Genomic DNA, 19,693 nt, shown 5'->3' on the forward strand with positions numbered 1-19,693 from the left:
AGGGTTTCCATGGCAACTGTTGGCGAACATTTGAATGCACAGCGAGCCGGAGCAAAGCTGGGAGAGGAAGCTGCGCTCTGCGTGTGTGTGTGTGTGCGCGTGTGTGTGTGTGTGTGTGTGTGTGGGTGTGCGCGTGTTCGTGTCAAAAGGGTTAATGTGTGACATGGTAGCAGGTTAATGTCTCATCAAAGTGCGAGGTCACTGCGGCGGCGTCTAGCCGGCAGCCGCTGGACACAGCGGCGTACCAGAACGCTGCATGGCAACAATATTGATACCCGACAACACGTATCAATACGGTGCTAATGGCATATATGTTGAGATTTGAGTGTTGACAGCACTTGGAGAGAGTCAAACTTGTCATAGGGATCGATACCCGACGTCGGCGTGTCGATACTTGTGCAATCGGGCGGTGTGGATATTTAAGCATTGCCAGAAGAGGGAGAAGAATACTGATCTTCACATTTCATGAAAAAAAAATATTATTGATCACGCCAAAGTTCCCTCGAACCGCCTCCGCCTGTCAACCTCTGGAACAACCATTTCTCACTTTCTCATTGCACCCCCCCCTCCCCTTCTTATTAATATTCAGAATTCTTCTTCTTTTTCTCTTTCTCTTGTTAATCTCTCTCTCTATTTATACCATCTCTTTATCCCTCATCATCCTTTCACTCCCGCTTCATGTTCTTCAACCCCCCCCCCCCCCCCGTCTTCCTCCTCCTCTGCAGCTGCTCAGTATTCATCCATTACGCCGTTGATAATTCCCTCTTGTTCCACCTCCTCCTTCTGCTCCATCCATCAGACGAATAATCTTTCGCTCCTTCCTCACCTGGCCGTGTCAAAGTGGCATCATTAAAGTCGCCGTCGTCGATGGGAAAATGTGTCGGCGCCTGTTGCGGGGGGGGGGGGGGGGGCCTGCGCAGGGCCGGGCCACCCGCCCGCATTTGCGTCCAGGACGCTAACGCTGTTAGCTTAGCTGTAGCGCAGACTGCGGCAGGCCGGCGCATGTCTTTTCCCCCAGGCTAGGAATTAGCATTTTAGCTTCCTTTTGTGTTTGTGGTTTGTTGGCAGTGTCGTCGCTTAAGGCCGGGAAGGATGACATGATTAAGAAAGGAGAGGGGATGTTTTCATTGGAAATGTGTTTGTTAGGAAGAAATGTGCCTCACTTTGCTTTGCTTCAAATGTGCTCAGTTCTACCCAGTTTGGTTCAGTTCTGAGTTTGTTCTCGAGCTCGTTTTATTCCAGCTCAGTTTGGTTTTGTTCAGTTGTTCCTCTTCAGTTCAATTCACTTCTCTTTTCTTTGGCTCAGTTGAGTTCTGCGCATTTCCGTCCGGTCTCGTCGTTTGGTTGACTTTGGTTGGGTTGAGTTCATTTCCGGGCTGTTCGCGCCACTTTGGTTCATTTTGGCTCTGTTGTGCTCAGTTTTGCTCGGTGTGGTTCAGTACACTTTGGTTCGGATTGGTTGGGTACCATTTGGTTCAGTTCAATTCGGTTCTTTTGAGTTGAGTTGTGGCTGTGTTTGGCTCATTTCATCATGAATCAGTTCAGCGCGTTACATTCCTGTTCCGTTCGCTACAGCTCAGTTTGGACGGATCGGTTCCCTTTGTACTTCGGTTGACTTCTGTTTCGGTTCAATTCAGTTCCTTCTCGTCGATTCTGTCGACATCGGCTCAGTTCAGTTCATTTTTTTTTTTTTTTTTTTTCAGGCCTCTTGAGCTTGCCAGGGATCGGTTCACTTGTCTTCACTTTTGTTCAGTTAAGTATGGCTCAGTTTAGATGACTTTGGCTGAGTTCGATACACTTCAAATCTTTACAGTTCATTTGATGTTTTTTTTTTTTTTTTTTCCCCATTCATTGTGTTTTCACCGTTTCCAGGAAAAAAAAAAGAGACGTTTTGAAGTATATCAACCTTCCTCATTCAATCCAACCAGTCTGTCTTGAGGATCGTTCGGCCTTGGAGGAGGTCTGCCAAGAACAATTCCGTCTGTTTGACACAATAGTTCCAGAAGATCTTTGTCTTTGATAAGCTCTAAATGTCTGCATTGTTTATTGTGTCGAAGCAAAAGGCTTTGATACGCTCTCTCCTTATTGTCGTTCTGCTTCTCATCTTTGTTGCTCCCCCCGTGGTGACTCCCGGGTTTTACGTTCCCCAAACAACTCAAGCGTCAGGAAGAAAGGGAATAACATCTGCTTATTTGCGTCGTCGCAAATAAGCAGATGGCAATTTAGAATCGGGGTCCGACAGTTGGACACATTCCCTTGTTGAAATTTGTCAAAGTGCAAGCCCAAAATGGCCGTGGGAAATTGGCCCTTGAGACTTTTTTTGTCTGTCCGATGATAGATGGCTCCGATGAATTCCATGTCAACTGGAGAAACGGGCCTGATTTTTGTGATTCTGACATTTGTGACCGAGGGCCAAATGTTGCTCCAAACCAAAATGCCTGACTTTCACTTCCATCTCAGGCATGAGACCTTGAGACTTTTTGGTGCGTCCATTTATGTTTGATGTGTCCACTCAATTTCACATCCATTGCTGAAGCTGGGGTCAGGTGCAATGTTTTTTTTTTTGTTTTTTTTTTTAACTGACAGTAAGACAATTTGTCTAAAATGGCAGCAAACCAAAATGTCAAACTTGCTGTTCAATTCGGGGCATGGTCCTTGGTCCATCCAATTTCACATCCATTGGTGAAACTGGTGTCGGGAGCTAATTGTGTTTAACTTTACAGGAAGCGCATCTGAAAGAATTTGCCCAAAATGACCATTTCAAACCAAAATGGCCGACTTTCTTTTCATTTTCTGCCCCGGGTCCTTGAGACTTTTTCGTCTGTCCTGCCATGGGTAGGCACGTCGACCCAATTTTGTGTTTTTTGGTGAAACTGGCGTTTGGGGCTGCATTTTATTTACTTTGCGGGAGGCGGTACATACAATGGTTGCTTCAGAGCAATATGGCCAACTTCCTGTTGAATCGCAGGCATGGCTCCTTGAGATGATTTATTTTTTGTGTGCGCATCCAGTCGTGGTAAAAACGTCCACCATATTTTGTCCAACCGCTATTTTGTTTTGTATTAAGCCTCCCTAAAATATGCAAATTCCCTTCTCCTTGTCTTTGTCGTTTATCCTCAGTGAGTCCCGTCTTTGCGCCCTCCCCAAACGAGCGCCGGCCGAAAGGGAATCACGTCTGCTTGTCTGCGTCGCTCTATGTTCCCACGGCAAGCGAGAGAAGAAGCGCAGAGATCGGCAGCGGCGCCAAGGCGGCAGAGGCGCGATGCGGGATTAAGGAGCGGCGCGTTGGGATTAAGGAGTGCGGCGGGATCCCCCCGAGGCTTTTCCGGACACGTGGGCCGCACCTTCGGATCGCAGCGCCGGGTCATGACCCAGTTGCCATGCGCATCGCCACGCTGACCTGCCTTCCCGGCCCTTCTTCCCCCTTCCTCTTTGCGCTGCTCTACTTCCTGTTGGCGCTGGTGGCGTCGGTCACCTCGTCCTCGTCCTCCTCGTCCTCCTCGTCCTCCTCGTCCTCCTCGTCCTCGTGCCCGGGCCACTGCAGCTGCTCCAACCAGGCCAGCCGCGTCATCTGCACCCGCCAGAGCCTGGACGACGTGCCCGACAGCATCTCCGTCAACACCAGATACCTCAACCTGCAGGAGAACGCCATACAGGTGAGCAGGCGTGTCGCCGTGCCTTCAGGGACACGCCCCAACCGTCGCCTTCGTGACAGATTCCTCCAAATGTCCTTCAATGTTTCGTCTTGCCACCCGGCTATGGATTTTAAAGTACCTGTACGTCATGTCGGGTGCTACTTTCAGGGACAGTCCGAAATCAGAACGTTTCCCACCCAATTGCTCCAAATTACTCGGCGGCCCGCTGTCGCGTAAATGCTCCACACTCTTGTGTTTATAAAATATTCCCTTAGTCCTCTGGCGTCTTAAATATCTTTCATCCATTATTCCAGCTTTGCTTTTCCGTCTGTTCCCCCAGTCTCAAGTGCAGTTTGAAAAAGTGAACATTGACAAGTTAATCCTAAAATCCCAAACTAGCCCAATCGCGTTTAAATGACTTTTTTTTTTTTTTTTTTTTAATTGTTGTGTATACTGTTTGTGTTTTGTTTACGGTGGTGCGCATAAAAATGCTCCCCCGGGAGAAATCTGCGTGCCACTTATTGACTGGCGGCGATAAACAACAACGTCAGACTTGTTCCAATTAAGAGTTTATATATTACGTATCGACTCACTTTTGCTCGCTCGCTTGATTGCAAACCACGCAGATGATTTCAATTAAAAACCAGCTCGGTGGTTTACGAGAGAAGTAATTATAAACATGTCGGCGGGAGAAAAAAAAGCTTGTGATTTATGACGATAGTGAGCAGCTTTTGCATTGCAGTACCGCCTTCTTCCTCGGGGGGGGAGGGCAGCGGTGAGCTCCGGCATTCTAACGCGTTTCAACCGCAGCTAATGCTAATTGGACTTTTGTGTACATCCTCTTATGACACAAATGGCCACCTCATTTGGTGCCGTTTGGTAAAAATGTGACACGTAGTTACTCCTTTGATGTTGGCCAAAAGGAGGTCTAGCGGCGCAGCTTTTGGATGGTGTTGTGACGTTGACGTCACCTTTTCTTCCATCTTTTGCAACTTTTTCTGTGACTTCAACCAGCTGCCGCACACCAAAAAAAACAACCCCGAAAAACACAATATTCGTTTTCCTTTGGAGTGGATACATTCCGATTCGCTCGCTCGTATCCCGCAGCTCCTCTTGAAATGATTAAAAAATCTAAAAATGTTTTAACACCTGAAGGCATCCTAGATTCTCCGGCTTATATTTTTTTTCTTTGCTTGGCTGACGACCCTTGCGGTGAAGCCTTGACAGCTTCCACCCCCTCGCTCACACACCCCACCAATCCTCCAAAAAGCCCCCCCCCCACTTCCTGCTCTACATTTGGAGGCGGAGGTGGCTCAATTCCAGGAGTGTGTGTTTGCGTGTGTGTGTGTGTCACAGCAATATTAGGCAACACTCACACACACCGAAACCCCCAAAGTGGAACACAATCCGTTCCGTAACGCCGGTTTATGGCAAAACCTTGAAACGATCGTCCAACTTTGATGCGGCACTGTGTGCAAACAAACCCACTTTAGGTGACGTGTAAGAAAACGCCAAAAACGCTTCTTCGCAATTTCGCATTCATTTGGGTGAATTGAATTCCCTGACTGGCAGTTTGTCAAAGTACAAGTCCTGAACTTGGCTGTTTTAAAACCAAATGGCCAAATTCCTGCTCAATTTTGGCCATGTTCCTTGAAAGTTTTTCGTGCGTCTGTGATTGCCAGACGAAGCCGGTGTGGGGTAGATTTGTCCAAAGTAATTGATTCATCGACAACTAATCGATGATAAAATTCATCGACGACTATTTCAACAATCGAGCGAGCGTTTAGAGTCGCTGTTGAAATGGTCCGATTTCAGCCTCTCAACAGTCATTACTCTGGGATTTTTCTGGTCCTTTATGAAAGCAGACTGATTATCTTTTGTGCTTAATCAACGTAAGGCATTTGCAAACATCTGCGTTTACCTCGGGAAACAATGACCCAAGCAGTAGCTGAATCCATCTCTCTCGTGTGACAATATCACACGATGGTTGTCGTCGAGTTGGGTTTTTTTCCATCAGAAAACAAGACCAAATGAATCTTCAATAAGTGATTAATGCACGGTAATCAGGGGAAACGGTTTGAGGTCCCCATTAGGTCAGTTCCACTGACAAAGACGTTCACCTTTGTCACTCCGTGTCGTCGCCCTGCAGGTCATCAAGTCGGACACCTTCAAGCACCTGCGGCACCTGGAGATCCTCCAGCTCTCCAAGAACCAGATCCGTCAGATCGAAGTGGGCGCGTTCAATGGCCTCCCCAACCTCAACACGCTGGAGCTGTTCGACAACCGGCTCACGCTGGTGCCGTCGCACGCCTTCGAGTACCTCAGCAAGCTGCGCGAGCTGTGGCTGCGCAACAACCCCATCGAGACGCTGCCGGGCTACGCCTTCCACCGCGTGCCCTCGCTGCGCCGGCTTGACCTGGGCGAACTCAAGAAGTTGGACTTCATCTCGGACGCCGCCTTCGTGGGCCTGGTCAACCTGCGTTACCTGAACCTGGGCATGTGCGGACTCAAGGACATTCCCAAGCTGACGGCCCTGGTGCGGCTGGAGGAGCTGGAGCTGTCGGGCAACCGTCTGGAGATCATCCGTCCCGGGTCCTTCCAAGGCTTGGTTTCGCTCCGGAAGCTGTGGCTCATGCACTCGCAGGTGTCGGTCATCGAACGCAACGCCTTTGACGATTTGAAGAACCTGGAGGAGCTCAACCTGTCGCACAATTCCTTGCACTCGCTACCGCACGATCTCTTTACGCCGCTGCACCAGCTGGAGCGGGTGCATCTGAACCACAACCCGTGGGTGTGCAACTGCGACGTGCTGTGGCTCAGCTGGTGGCTGAAGGAGACGGTGCCCAGCAACACCACCTGTTGCGCCCGCTGCCATGCGCCCCCCTTCCTCAAGGGAAAATACATCGGCGAGCTGGACCAGAGCCACTTCACCTGCTACGCGCCCGTCATCGTGGAGCCGCCCACCGACCTCAACGTCACCGAGGGCATGGCGGCCGAGCTCAAGTGCCGCACCAGTACCTCCACCACCTCGGTCAACTGGATCACGCCCAACGGCACTCTGATGACCCACGGCTCCTACCGGGTACGGATCTCGGTGCTGCACGACGGCACGCTTAACTTCACCAATGTCACCCTGCGAGATACGGGCCAGTACACCTGCATGGTGACCAACGCGGCCGGAAACACCACGGCCACCGCCGTGCTCAACGTCACTGCCGCAGACGTCAGCGTCAACTACACCTACTTCACGACGGTCACCGTGGAAAGCGTGGAGACTCCAGGAGAAGAAGAGTCTGCTCTCGTGGCTATCAACGAGACCTTTATCCGAGTGCTCCCGGTGCCGACGCCCTCGGGGGGGCACCTGTGGCCCGACAGCATCCCGACCACGGCCTCCTCGCTCTCCGTCGACTGGCCCTCGCCACGCGCCACCCGGCCCACCTTCACCGTGCCCATCACGGAGCCGGGCTTCTCCGGCCTCGACGACGTGATGAAGACCACCAAGATCATCATCGGCTGCTTTGTGGCCATCACCTTCATGGCGGCGGTGATGTTAGTGGTCTTCTACAAGCTGCGGAAGCAGCACCAGCTCCACAAGCACCACGGCCCCGCCCGGGCCATCGAGATCATCAACGTGGAGGACGAGCTGGGCGGAGGGGCCGGCGGCCGGAGCGGCGGCGGCGGCGGCGGCATCTCAGGGGGCTGCGCCTTGACGCAAAGCAGCGGAATCGGGGGCGGCCAGAGCCTGAGGCGGCACCACTCGGACGTGGTCACCCTGCCGCACCTGACCCGTTCGGAGCACCTCAACTACTACAAGACGCACCACTTTGGCAACAACATGGTGGGACTGGGTGTCAACAACAACAACAACCCGCTGCCTTGCTCCCAGAACATGACCTTGTCCTGCTCCCAAGTGCCCAGCTCCATGGGCGGCGGCCTGGGGACCTGCAGCGCCCTGCCCACCCCGGTGCCGCTGCCTCAGCTCAGCCTGCACAGCTCCCTCAAGGGCCTCATGGCCAAGGGGCAGAACGAGCCTCTGCTTTTCAAGAGCGGTTCCAAGGAGAACGTGCAAGAGACTCAAATCTGAGGGAACCTGCCACAGCCCCCCTGTAGCCTCATGTCATCGCGGAAGGTGGGGGGAGGCGTCACCCGTGGACGGCCGCCCCCCCCCCACTCCGCCTCATCGAGCACATGCTCCCACCCGCATTCAGGTGACAAGCAGCTCTAGTTATTGCCAAAGTCCCAAGTCAAGCCGACTGAACTGGACATCGCATCTTTTGTGGATTATTTCTACGGACCGGCCAGGTGGTTGGAATAACGGGATGCGTTTCCACGTGGCTTCGTGGACAAACCAGAGCTATAAAAAAAAAAAAAAAAAAAGAACATAAAGTACTTGATATTATTATATATAAACAGTAAATATATTTTCACTGGAAGAAATAAATTATAAAGAATCTTTACGGAGCTGCCGACGTAGAAAGTGTGAAGAATATATTTAAACAATCTAAAAAAAAAAAAAAAATCTTTGTCCTTTGTGGTCCGCCTTTCAAGATGGCCGCTGGATGAATTTATTTTCTTTTTCTAGCCAGGCTCGTTTTTGGGGGGGGGGGGGGGGGGCAGCGCTCACACCAACAGGGTCAGCGGCGGCGTGCTGTGTAGCATCAACAATAATAATAATAACATGATGATGATAACAATAATAAGCGTCATAAGCTCACAGTGTACATAGTCCCAAAAGGCTGCCCGCTACTCACCGTCTTTGGATTCACATGATAGCGTTAGCATTAGCATTGTTCTTTTCACACTGTTGGCTTTTTTTTTTTTTTTTTTTTTTTGTACACTTGAGGGTCTTTTTTAATGGACACAAAATGTCAGCAGGAGCAAAACGTCAGGATTGGAAGATTTTGGAAGGATTACTTCACTCGCCGACGGCGGTTTTCCGAAGGTAAGCGGCACTTGTCGTTGGGACAAAAAAAAACAACCTAAAAACTGACTTTTTTATTTCTAAAGAAAAAAAAGAGCAAATCAATGAAAAAATATAGAAACATATAGATCTCTTAAAAGAAAAAAATTAAATATGATGATGATGATGATGATTAAGTGTTTTTTTAATTTGTTTTTTTTTTCAATTTGTTTTTTTCTTAATTTTTTAAAAGTGTTCTCTTTCTTCTTGTACTCTTGTTCTTGTTCTTCTAATTAGATGATTCAACGGGTTCTAATTATGGCAACAATGTTCTGTTATAGCCCAGGTCACTTTGGAAATAAAAAAAAAAAACTGGCACACAAAATGGCGGCAGCTGGATTCTCGTGGCTGTTTTTTTTTTTTTTCTTGATTTTTTTTTTTTTCTTCTTCGTGTACAGTATTTGTTGTTTGTAAAGCGTCCAGTGGCATAAACAAAAAAAAAAACAACTTTCCAATTTAGCGCAGCCCATCTTGCTAGCATACCTGCTTATGAGTTCTGTACAATTTTGGGCATGGGTTGTTGAGACTTTAAACCAGCAAATTTCAAATTGGTTTGTGAAACTGATGCAAAAACATTCCCCTTTTTATGGCTAATCCTCGAAAAGGATCATCAAACGTGTGCTATGTTTTCCTCGATATTGTTTTTTCTTTTCTTTCTATTTAGCATGGCGGCAAAGGCCTGAAATTTCAGCATCTTGTCGCCAAGACGACGCGCTAACAAACTCCGCCGCATCGACCTCACTCGCTGCCCATCCCCCTCCTAAACCCTCCGCCGCCATCATCATCATCATCATCATCATCATCATCATCAGGTCTCCTTGGCAACTGTTGCTGCTGCGACAGTCCTCATCAAGGTGTCTCCATTCGCTCCATAAACTCTGCAATAGACTCCTAAGCCCGCCCCCCGCTGACTGCCGATTGGCTGACATCGCTGCTCGTTTGTGGCTTTGCCGTGACGGCCTTTTTTTTTTTTTTTTTTTTTTTTAGCACCATCTTGTGCAAGCGTGCGCACACATGCTGCATCAACTATTAGCATATTGCCCTCAACTTATTTGCATATTCTTGCCTTTTTGTCTTTGAGAAAAAGCTCTTTTTTACCCACAATGTATCAGAATGGCATGTTTGTATTGATCGTAATTTACCTTCATTTGAAGTCTCCAAATTTCAAATTTAGTGATTTAAAAAAAAGAAAGAAAAAAAAAAAAAAGAGCTGCACTATGAAAGACACTTTTGAGCGCCAAGACAGCCGGGTGGCACCTACGCGTCTATTTGGCTCATCATCTTTGAAGAAGTCGCGTGACAGGTAGCGGCAGGCGATGCCTTCGCTTGTGTAAAAGGCTTGTTCATGATGTGCGTGCGTGCGCCAAGGCGACCGGCGTTGCACATATGTCGCGCAGCCGTCTGCCGTTCAAAAATGGCAGCAGCTGCCAGCAAGGTCCTGGCGTGCTGCGCTTTTTGTCTGCGGGCCAAAAATCATGAAAGCAGCAACGCGAAGGTGAGTCGTCACCTGTTGTGTGAGCTTCTGCGTTATTAGCACGCCGCTCCGCAGTCATCGTAACGTTAGCAACTTGACAGGCTCGCATTTTTTCCGGCGCATTTGACCGGGGCTGGACTGGCCATCTGGTTTACAAAGAAGAAACCCGGCGGGCTGGCGTCTTTTGGGCTGACGAGGCCATGCCTTTGGCCGCTTGTGTGGAAACACTTTTAGCAAGGAAGGGCATCGTTTTCATTAGACGGTTGCCGCTATAGCCTTTGCAAACGCCGAGTGAAATTCAACGGGAACACGACACGGAAATTTGTCGGCGCATCTCGAGCGCCAACGCAAACAGCAACAAACCTGAATACAACCAAATGAAATTACAATTTTTTAAATGTAGCATTTGGAGATGTATATTTGTTCTCCAAATTTGGTGGCTTTTTACATTTTTTCTTCTAAAATGAAAATTTTTCTTGGGGGGCGGGGGGGGGGGGGTATAGGATAGGAACAATTAAATACAGATAATTCACATTTGAATCAACAGACATTTTTCAATTTCAATTTTACTACTTAACTTTTCAGGCCTATTTTTCCTGAACATGTGTGCATGTTTCCCAACTTTAGGATTGATTGATTACATTCATCCAAAATAGAAAAGAAAAAGAAAAGATTAGTTTGTTAAAAAATGGATAAATGCATGAAATTTGCAGCTACGCATTTTTCGTGTTCCACGATATTGTGATGTGTTGGCAATTTTTGTGTGCCACTCGGTCAGTGAGCACCCTGACAAGCCATCATCATCATCATCATCATCATCATCATCATTACGGTCACATTGGATGCTTCTGGATGTTTCTCTTCACGAATGACAGTCAGCTGATGCATCGTGACGCTTGTCTTTGTCATCACACACGAACCTCCTGGTTGATTTAATCATGTCGACTTGGGGGCGGGCGTACTTTTTCGGAGGGGTGTTGCGAGCAGAGGTCACCGCAAAGCTGTCACCTTTCCTGACAAGGTGTCCTCCATTCGGGAGCGGCTAACCGTCGCCTTGGTTACCGGGCGCCGATGGCGACCACACGTCCGTGCCGGTCGGCTTGGAGGCGGCTGGCGTGCGGTCACTTGTTGCTAGGCAGAATAGGTTCATGAATAAACGGGCACGTCAATCATGCTCGGAATGATCATGAAACTTTGAGGCCGTGTTCGGCCAACATGACGTGACGTTGTTTCTCATTTGGCCGAGTTCCCTTTGCTTGCCCCAAATGTCTGCTTTTAACCAAGATGGACCACTTCCTGTTCAATCCTCGAGACTTTTTTGCGCGTCCTGTCATGTTCATTTTTTTTTGTTTTTTTTTTGTAGCTTTTCAGGAGGCACTTCACATTTGCCTCGAAATGGCCACTCCAGACCAAAATGTCCAACTTCCTGTTCAGTGCGTCCTGTTATGATGGATCCGTCCTCTCAATTTTGTGCACATTGGTGAAACTGTTGTTTTGTTTTTCTTTCTAACTTTTCAGGCAGCGCGACTTTGGGAATTTGTGGTATAGTGGCTGCTTTAAAGCAAAATGGCTGACTTCCATTTCCATTCATGGGTCCTTGAGACTTTTTCATGCGCATTGTTTTGATGGACGTCAAACTGGGGTCAGGGGCCAATTTAAAAAAAAAAAATCCTAGGGGGCGCTACAAAAGGAATTAGCCTGCAGCACCCGGTGCGCACGGTGGCTAACGATGAAGTTACGAGGAAGTGGTGGCATGACGAAGCTCTCGGGGCTTTCTACAGATGTCCAAAGTGGGCGATGAAAGGTTTTCCCTGGAAATGTCTGCCACCCCCGCCGCCGTTGCCGCTTTGGGACGTCACGCTTGAGAATGGAGAAGTGGAGCTTTTGTGGGCGGGAATGCGGCGAAGAATCCGTGACTGGTTTGGGATGCGCCGAGCCAGCCGCTTGAGAAAAGCCGTTTTGGCCTTTTCCCGCTTTCGGCTCCCGTCGGGACGAGGCCGGGCGGGAACGCCGTCGCCGCCTTTTGGGCCTTTGAAGTGTAAATTGCGATGCGGCGGCGCGCCGTACGGAAGCTTCCGCCGGCTGCGTTGATGTAAGCAGCCCTTGTGATAATGGAGCCGTCTGCTGAGGCAGAGGTCACGCGCGCTACAAAAGGCCAAAAGGAGCTTTGAAATCCCGCCGCCTGTTCCTGGCTGGTGAGGTTTGACTTTTTTTCTTTCTTTTTTTTTTTTTTTTTTCCCTGAAGAAGATGAAAGCAAGGAGGAAAGAGTTGTAAAAGCGTCATCAAGATGAAATCAACTTTGACAGGCCATATTGATTTTTTTTTTTTTTTTTTTTTGGCGCTTTTTTGTCTATGCCCCCGCAGGTCAACCAGTCAGGCGCTGCATTTTCTTCACGGCAGAAAAAAAGGATTCTAAAACAACCAGGACAAAAATGGCATGAAATGAGGAATATGTGACATATTTGTTTATTTACAACAGTGAGCCTCGAAACCCCCCCGCCAAAGGCTTAAGTCGTGTGTGTGTGTGTGTGTGTGTGTGTGTATTAAGTGAAAAATATTTGTCTGTGTTTGTTGTTTTTGGGACAAATTAAAAACAAAATCTTAATTGATTTGGCAATGCAATCAAATGATTTTTTTTTTCATGTCTTTTTTAAAAAATGGAAAATGCAATTCTTTTTGAAGCTTTCAGTGATAATTACGCAAGCGTGGATGAGTCAATGTGGAGTCAACATTTTAGACTGGCCGTTGTGGTTCGGACGTACCGCGAAGTCGTTCAAACGTCTTGGTCATGTGATCTGCGAATGTGTGTGTGTGTGTGTGTGTGTGTGTTTGATCCACGTGAGCGTGTGTGATCTGCATATACTGCGTGTGTGTGTGTGTGTGTGTGTGATCTGCATAAATGTGTGTTTGCGAAGGAGCAAGGCCGCCGCCTCGCTTATATGTCACCCAGCGCCCCAGGAGCAATGACTCTTCTCTGTGCCCCCACTGAGGGCGGGGGGCGGGTGAGAGAGGGTATTGGTGGGGATGTGGGGGGGGGGGGAATTTTCTCACCCCCCTCCCTCTCACCTTGAGTCACACATGCTCGCTCGCCCGCCCCCTCCTACTTCTTTCTCTTCAGCCATTTTCCACCCACCTGCAGCATCGCATTCTGTGAACGCACACACAAAACATGCCCCTTTGCACATTTCTTTGCTGTTCCACTCCAGTCCTCTGCGTGGCAGTAACGAGCACAACAAAATGGATGCAAGGTCTCTTTCTTCTCCCCAATGCAAGCCCATTTTAACAGCCCAAAACCCTTCGCAGAAATCGTTTTTTTTTTTTGTTGTCGTTTTTTTTTTGGGGGTGAAACTAACCGCGTTGAGAACGTTGTTGCCGTCATACGTGTAATTGTCATGTGCCGTGCTCCTTTGCCATCAAACATTCAGCAAATTCTCTAATCTGGCTCTCGTAATCCCGTTAGACTGGTATGGATTACGCCTCCGCTTTCTGCGTGCCTACACGAATCCACGTGACAGCTGCGCTTTTGCCGAAAGGGTCACGCTACGCCGCGCACTAAATTGATTATGCAAAGATGGTGTCACGGTGACAAACGTCAGCGAGTGAAACTCAACTCGAGGCAGCGTTAACATGTAACGTGGACCTTTAAAAATAGAGGCGGACCGGCCTAAAGATGGGTGCTATTTTTTTCCCCCCGGGAAAAATGACGGACAATGGAATGGTACCCTCGCTGATAAAAAAAAATCACATGGACGTCAGTACATTCAATCTTAACGAGAAGGAATCTGAAATCTGATTGGACCCCCCCCCCCGCAGGTGCCACCCCAGATGATTGACATATGGCGGCACCGACTGCTAAGTCCTTCCTGTACAGTAGTTGGCGCTATGTAGCACAAAGCGTTGCAATCCACGTTCATTAGGAGAAGAAGAAACAGAGGAAGATTTCAATCTGATTGGAGTCGCTGATCGTGGCCGGAGACAGAAGAGCCACAAAGTAGCGAAAAAGAAGCCGACGAAGGATACCCTTCGTGGACAGTGAAATCCTCGTCGTAAAGTAAGTTTTACGCCGGTCTCCCAATGAGTCACTGTTTAAAATGAATAATAGATTGATGTTGTTGATGCTACAAGCAGAGAGCAAACGTAAACGTGACGGCGGTCTAGCTTCCAACAGCCGCTCAAAATTAACGTCTACATTCAATTCCTTTGGGTTGCTATTTATAGACATGTTCCTCCAATGATTCGAGAGGTGTAAAAATTGGAGAATTAGCCAGCTAGCTGTTTCATGCTCCCTTGCCTTAAATGAAAACGTAACGTGAACACGGTAGTTAGCCTGCTAGCTTAAAAGTCTGAATATTAAACATTGTGTGATTATAAGTGATGTGAGGAGTAACGTTAACAAGACTGGCTTCTTTTTTCATAGGGTCAGTTGAGAATGAAACGGCAGGGGGAGAAGATTTATGACCTCTTTTTAAGGAGAATACGGAGAGGTCTGGGAACGAGGGTCTGGAGATTTGAAATGTGTAGGAACCCTTATTTTTGGGGGATATTTTGAAGTGTTGGTGACTGACGTGTGTTGTTTTTTTTTTTTTTAAGATGGTGGTCATATGTTTATTTTGCTTACACTAATATTTTTATTTTTATACAATGTAGTTCCATTGAGGGAAGACACAGAAGACAAAGGCGGCAGCTCCCTTCCTGGGACTCGTCCGGAGAGGGAATGCACAATACAGCACAGCCCATCATCACCAGGTCCCCTTGTCATTGTTAAAACCTGCACACTGTGTGTGTGTGTGTGTGTGTCTAGGGCTGTATTACCATATGATATAGAACTACTGTAGTGTATTGACAAATGACTGATATATTGATCATGTAAGGGAAGGACTAGATGAGTTCATACTTGTTCCTACTCCCTTTCGACCATGTATATTTAATGGATTATTTCATTTATCGTGACTGCTGACTACTGTGTCATTTCCTCTGGTGTTGCTTTCGTTTGCTGGTCTTTTTTTTTTTTTTTTTGTCTTCACAAGTGAATTGCGTTTATTTATTTTTTTTTTATTTTGACATGTTTGAAATAATATACGAATAATATGAAAAAATATTTTCTCGTCTTCGTGGTGGACTTTGTTATTCTGTACTATGTATGTATATATTGATTTAGTTATTTAGACTAAGTAACTGAGTTTTTTTTTCATTTCCAAGCTAACTGTGGCAACACTGGCCAAGAGTCATGAGCACAAAAGCTGTGGAAAATGGAGGACTGGATATTGACAAATTGGTTTCGGTACTCAACTGAATTTGTTTTTTTTTGTTGTTTTTTTTTCTGAGCTGGATGGGATGTGGTGGGGCACTGCCCCGACTGCAAAATGACCCTGGAGTGTTGTTGCATCGCCAGCGAGTTGACTCGTGAAGCCGCTTGTGCCGCCGCTGCATTTAACTTCAACACGCGTGATTGGCCAGCGGGGTGATGGAAATGTCAATTCTCGCACATGGTTGGAGTCCAAGTGATTTCTCACGTTGCGGACAAGGAAGAGGCGGTGGCGAGCGTCGTCTGGAGGTCAAGGTTGGCGTCGGCGCGTTTAATGGCCGTCAAGGGCGGGCGTCATCATCGTGCTAACACACGTCTTGCCGCCCCACCCCCACGCGTCCGTCCGTCCGTCCGTCCCTCCTTCTCGTCGTCTTCTGCTCGCTCGTAGTTGGTCAACGATCCTTCCTGATCGTGTTTGCGTGTCCGCTGGAAGGACGTTTGTTTTCCCGCGGGGGACGTGCGGGGGGGGGGGGGGGGGGGAGGCGCTTTCGGACGTTGAGAGATGAGTTATCGATTCGACAGCAGGACGACGACATGATGCCGCTCGGACGGACGAGCGAGCGGGAGGAGAGAGCGAGAGACTTTGATCGGATGTGACACACAAGCTTGCAAAACCCAACGCACGCGATGTGAGGTGACGCGCCTCGGGCACGTGCGAACAGGCCGCGTTCAAGACACTTCATTAGGTACGCGTGCCACCACGCCAAGTGCTGGAAGCTAACATTAGCGCACGGGTGTTTATCGACACGAGGACATATGCTGTATATTGAAACAATGACACCAGGAGTTAAGGCCTAGATAGACCAATCCGACGTTGGCCAACTGCGCCGGACGCTAACCGCCCGCGGCGTGCGGCCGGCTGTCGGCGCATCACGCTGGAAAAACACACGGCGACGACAGACAGCGACGCTTGACCATTAAAGCGGCACTGGGCAAGAAATGGACCTTCATAAGATGTTTTCACAACTTATCCGCATTTGTCACTTCCCGTTGGTGCTCCGCGCGCGGATTTGCTAGCTAACAGCCGATCAGAGTGAGCAAATGTCCGATTCAACATACGTAAACGCCCCCCCCCCCCCCCCCCCCCCCCCAGACGCTTACTGATGAGTTACGACTCTACGACGGTGGTCACTACGCCAATCAGACGGCGCGACTCTTCACCACCTCCGACGTCGGTTTGGTCTCTCAGGGCCTTTAGACATCAAGAACATGTCGGCAAATGTTGTGCGTGGGAAGCAGGCAATTGTGTGGGCAACACGACCGACTGGCGGTGGAACGTCATTTCACGTCCCGATGATCCACTAAAGTGTTTTCTTTTTTTTTTTTTTTTTTTTCCCCCCGCCCTGAGAGCAGCCATATGTCTCTAAGCCGGGATGGGTCGCCGCGGCGTTCCCGTGTGTGACGGGAATGCGCCAAAAGGCCGAACACTTTTCCTCTAAGCGACAACAAACGTGGAATGCCTTTTTGTTATTTGTGCTTTTAAACTAGGCTTACGCTTTCAAATTTAGGTTTCAGTGTAGAGTATGAAATTTGCTGGGGTTCAAACTCGTTTTTTTTTTTTTAATTAAAATACTTTAAAAATACATTTTTTCACAAATAGGTGCTTTTTTTTTCTTCAAAGATTTTCTTTTTTTATCTTAACAAATGCGAGTGTGAAGCCAAGCCGAGTGTTAACGAGGAGCAAATGCTGAACGCTGGGGGGGGTTAACGGCGAGCTTTGCGGGCGGGGGGGGGGGTTTTCTTTGATGAGTGAAGTGGCATTAGTATTGTTCACATGGGCCCAGGCCCCCACCCCACCCCCACCGCCTCTCTCCTGCAGCCACCGCTCGCTGCAGTGTTGCCGTGGCGACGCAGAAACGCGGGAACATTTCCGTCCTTCTGAGACGACGGGCCACGGATGGAAGGAGACGGACGGAGGAAAGGAAGCGGGGCAGGAAGGATTGAAGGATGCGAGGCTGGAACGACACGATCAGCAGGTTCCGATGGACTTACCTGCTGCGTTGCCATGGTGACCAGCTCACTTGTTTACCCCAGTCTATTGACGACCCCCACCTTCCCCCCCCCCCCCTCATATCTCACCGTCCTGCCAACCGGCAGCAAAGATCCGCCGCCGCTCGCCCGCGCTCTTTCACATTCATTTTATTGGCAGGCAGCATTTCCATGGAAACATCCGGAAACCATGGCAACCATTTGAATCAAGCCAAAGGCTCTCAAACAAGTGCCACACTCCACTTGGTGCCTCGCTCGCTCGCTCGCATTTGTACGCCGCGTCCTCCCTCGCTGGCGGAGGCCGCCGACACGCGACGACATCGAGTTGCCGCAAAACCCTAAAGAAAAATTGGAATTATACGATGAGAGGAACGAACAATATCAATTTGCTTTCACAACATTTTTATATGCTCTTTTTCCCCCCCCCATGAACTTGTTTTTTTTTTTTTACTCACTTTCTAGACACACAAAAATGACTTTTTCAATGTTCCCCTTCTCGCAGTCCAAGGGGAGGGGAAAAAAAAGCTGCATAGCATAGATGCAAGTCATCAAGGTGATGACATCATTGAACACAAACGCAGATGAAAGCGTGTGCGGCAATTCGCAGCGTTTGCTGGCGGAAGAAAAACATCACAATTAAGTGGCGGATGGGAGAGAGCCTTTGAAGAACATCAGCACACACACACACACACACACACACACACACACACACACACTTGTGCAAGCTGGACGCACGTGTGTGTGTGTAGGAATGTACACACACACACACACACACACACACACGCACACACACTGTACACACATTTCCATATTTGTGCGAAACCTGTTGAATGCGCCAGAATATTTTGTTAATGTGACAATGTTTGTTTGTGTCCGATCATGCGAGTGTGTGTGCATAGATAATTGTGATTTTGTGTGTATTGAAAGTTGCTGTCAGTCTGAGGTGATGTCGGCGTGTGTGCGTGCAGGGATGCGGTCGCCTAGCAACCGAGCATCCGCGACTGGCATGTGTGCACTCAGGTGGTGACATGCTGTTCTTCTCCTCCTGAAGCCCCACACGAGGCGTGTGTGTGTGTATGCGCGCTGACTTTTATGTGTCAATCATCCCAGGAACAAGCCCCCCGCAGGCTTTCATGGGAGGGGGGGGGGGGGGGGGGACAAAAACACAAAAACATTCGGAGCGTTGCTGCACTGCAGGTCTCCTGTGCGACCATTCAACAACATTTTGTTCACCGGTTGTCATTTCGACGTCATCCGCAAACGCCACACACGTCACAAAAGGCGACTAGACCATCTACTGCATCTACATTTCATTTCAAAATGTGTATTAAATGAAATGATTCACTTATAAGATTTTACAAGGCTAAATATGTCAAATGATGCCACAATGTTATACTTAATTAAAAAAAGGTAGTGTAATAAAAATAAATGAACTCAAATTGAATTGGAATTTTTTAGTGCAAAAAGCAAAATAAATCAATGAGGATGAATGTGAAGTAATATTTGTTCAAATAAACTCAATAACTTACCGAAAGTAATTTGACTATTTTAATAAGTGTACATTTTCAATATTAAATATTTATAATTATATTTTTAGAAAACAATGCTGTCTAATATTTAAAAAAAAAAAAAACTTCGATTAAATTAAGTTGAATTTTAGTACATTTTGGGGTTTAAAAACAAATCAAGGTAAGAATTTTTTGAAGTAACTGACATCGGTTTAAAAATCAATCATTTCAATTGCACTACATTTCTATTAAAAAAAAGAAAATTTGAACCAGTTGTGTCGCTATGACGTGAACCCGATGCTGTTGACGTCTTTAATTATCGGAATTTTCCATTTGTTTTGTTGTTGGGTTTTTTTCAGCGGCGATGATCCAACATGATGTGGTTGTTTTGGTTGGTGCGTCACGTCTTGCGAGGGTTTCGCCGTCCTCCCTCTTGGCTGCGTCGTGTTTGTTTTGCGGCCGCACGAATTAGCGCTAATTGGTTTGCTTAGCGGTGACGCGGGAAAGGAAGAAAAAAAAAAAAAAAAGTGAGAGCGTGAGCTAATTAGGCCACTGTTGTCGGGGTGCCTTAATGAGCATCTCGTGTTCCGCGCTAATGAGACCCCGATACCCGCTGCTTGCACCAATGGGTCAACACTCAACACCGAGCGTGCGAGTATCGGGGCTTTATTGGCTTATAAGAAAGAAAGCGGTGGGAAGCGAGCAAGTACAAATCCAGTGCTGCCTTGATTTCAAAACTGGAGTGAGGAGGATTACTTGTTGCGTATTTAAGCATGCTACATTAACTCTTACAAAAGTCTGCTAGCTTAATGCTAACACAC

At 48.0% G+C, this 19,693-nt stretch overlaps 2 protein-coding genes and 1 long non-coding RNA gene across 5 annotated transcripts in view; 2 read left to right on the forward strand and 1 right to left on the reverse strand.

Annotated features, from left to right (window-relative positions):
- lrrc4ba (leucine rich repeat containing 4Ba) overlaps window positions 1–8,220 on the forward strand; it is a 22,996-nt gene extending 14,776 nt beyond the window's left edge. The window contains exons 1-3 of one of the 3 annotated variants that reach the window (XM_086055388.1): window positions 962–1,960; window positions 3,121–3,656; window positions 5,785–8,220. In XM_086055388.1, the coding sequence (XP_085911514.1) occupies window positions 3,381–3,656; window positions 5,785–7,719 (2,211 nt within the window). In that variant the 5' untranslated portion in view covers window positions 962–1,960; window positions 3,121–3,380 and the 3' untranslated portion in view covers window positions 7,720–8,220. Of the gene's footprint in view, window positions 1–961; window positions 1,961–3,120; window positions 3,657–5,784 lie in introns of those variants that run through there. The other 2 variants (XM_086055389.1, XM_086055387.1) reach the window with 2 other exon arrangements.
- Window positions 8,221–13,847: 5,627 nt separating this feature from the next.
- LOC147134051 (uncharacterized) lies at window positions 13,848–15,618 on the forward strand. The gene is made up of 3 exons (XR_015090168.1): window positions 13,848–14,121; window positions 14,488–14,587; window positions 14,718–15,618. It is a non-coding gene; the product is annotated as an uncharacterized LOC147134051 (long non-coding RNA).
- A 1,882-nt stretch (window positions 15,619–17,500) lies between these two features.
- mybpc2a (myosin binding protein Ca) overlaps window positions 17,501–19,693 on the reverse strand; it is a 28,090-nt gene continuing 25,897 nt past the window's right edge. Inside the window, exon 26 of the mRNA XM_086055548.1 lies at window positions 17,501–17,702. The gene's annotated coding sequence lies outside the window, so the exon portion shown is untranslated. The remainder of the gene's footprint in view (window positions 17,703–19,693) is intronic.

The sequence above is a fragment of the Filicampus tigris genome, chromosome 16 (genome assembly GCF_054856515.1).
Source record: "Filicampus tigris isolate MCC_2025a chromosome 16, RoL_Ftig_1.0, whole genome shotgun sequence".
NCBI lineage: Eukaryota > Metazoa > Chordata > Actinopteri > Syngnathiformes > Syngnathidae > Filicampus > Filicampus tigris.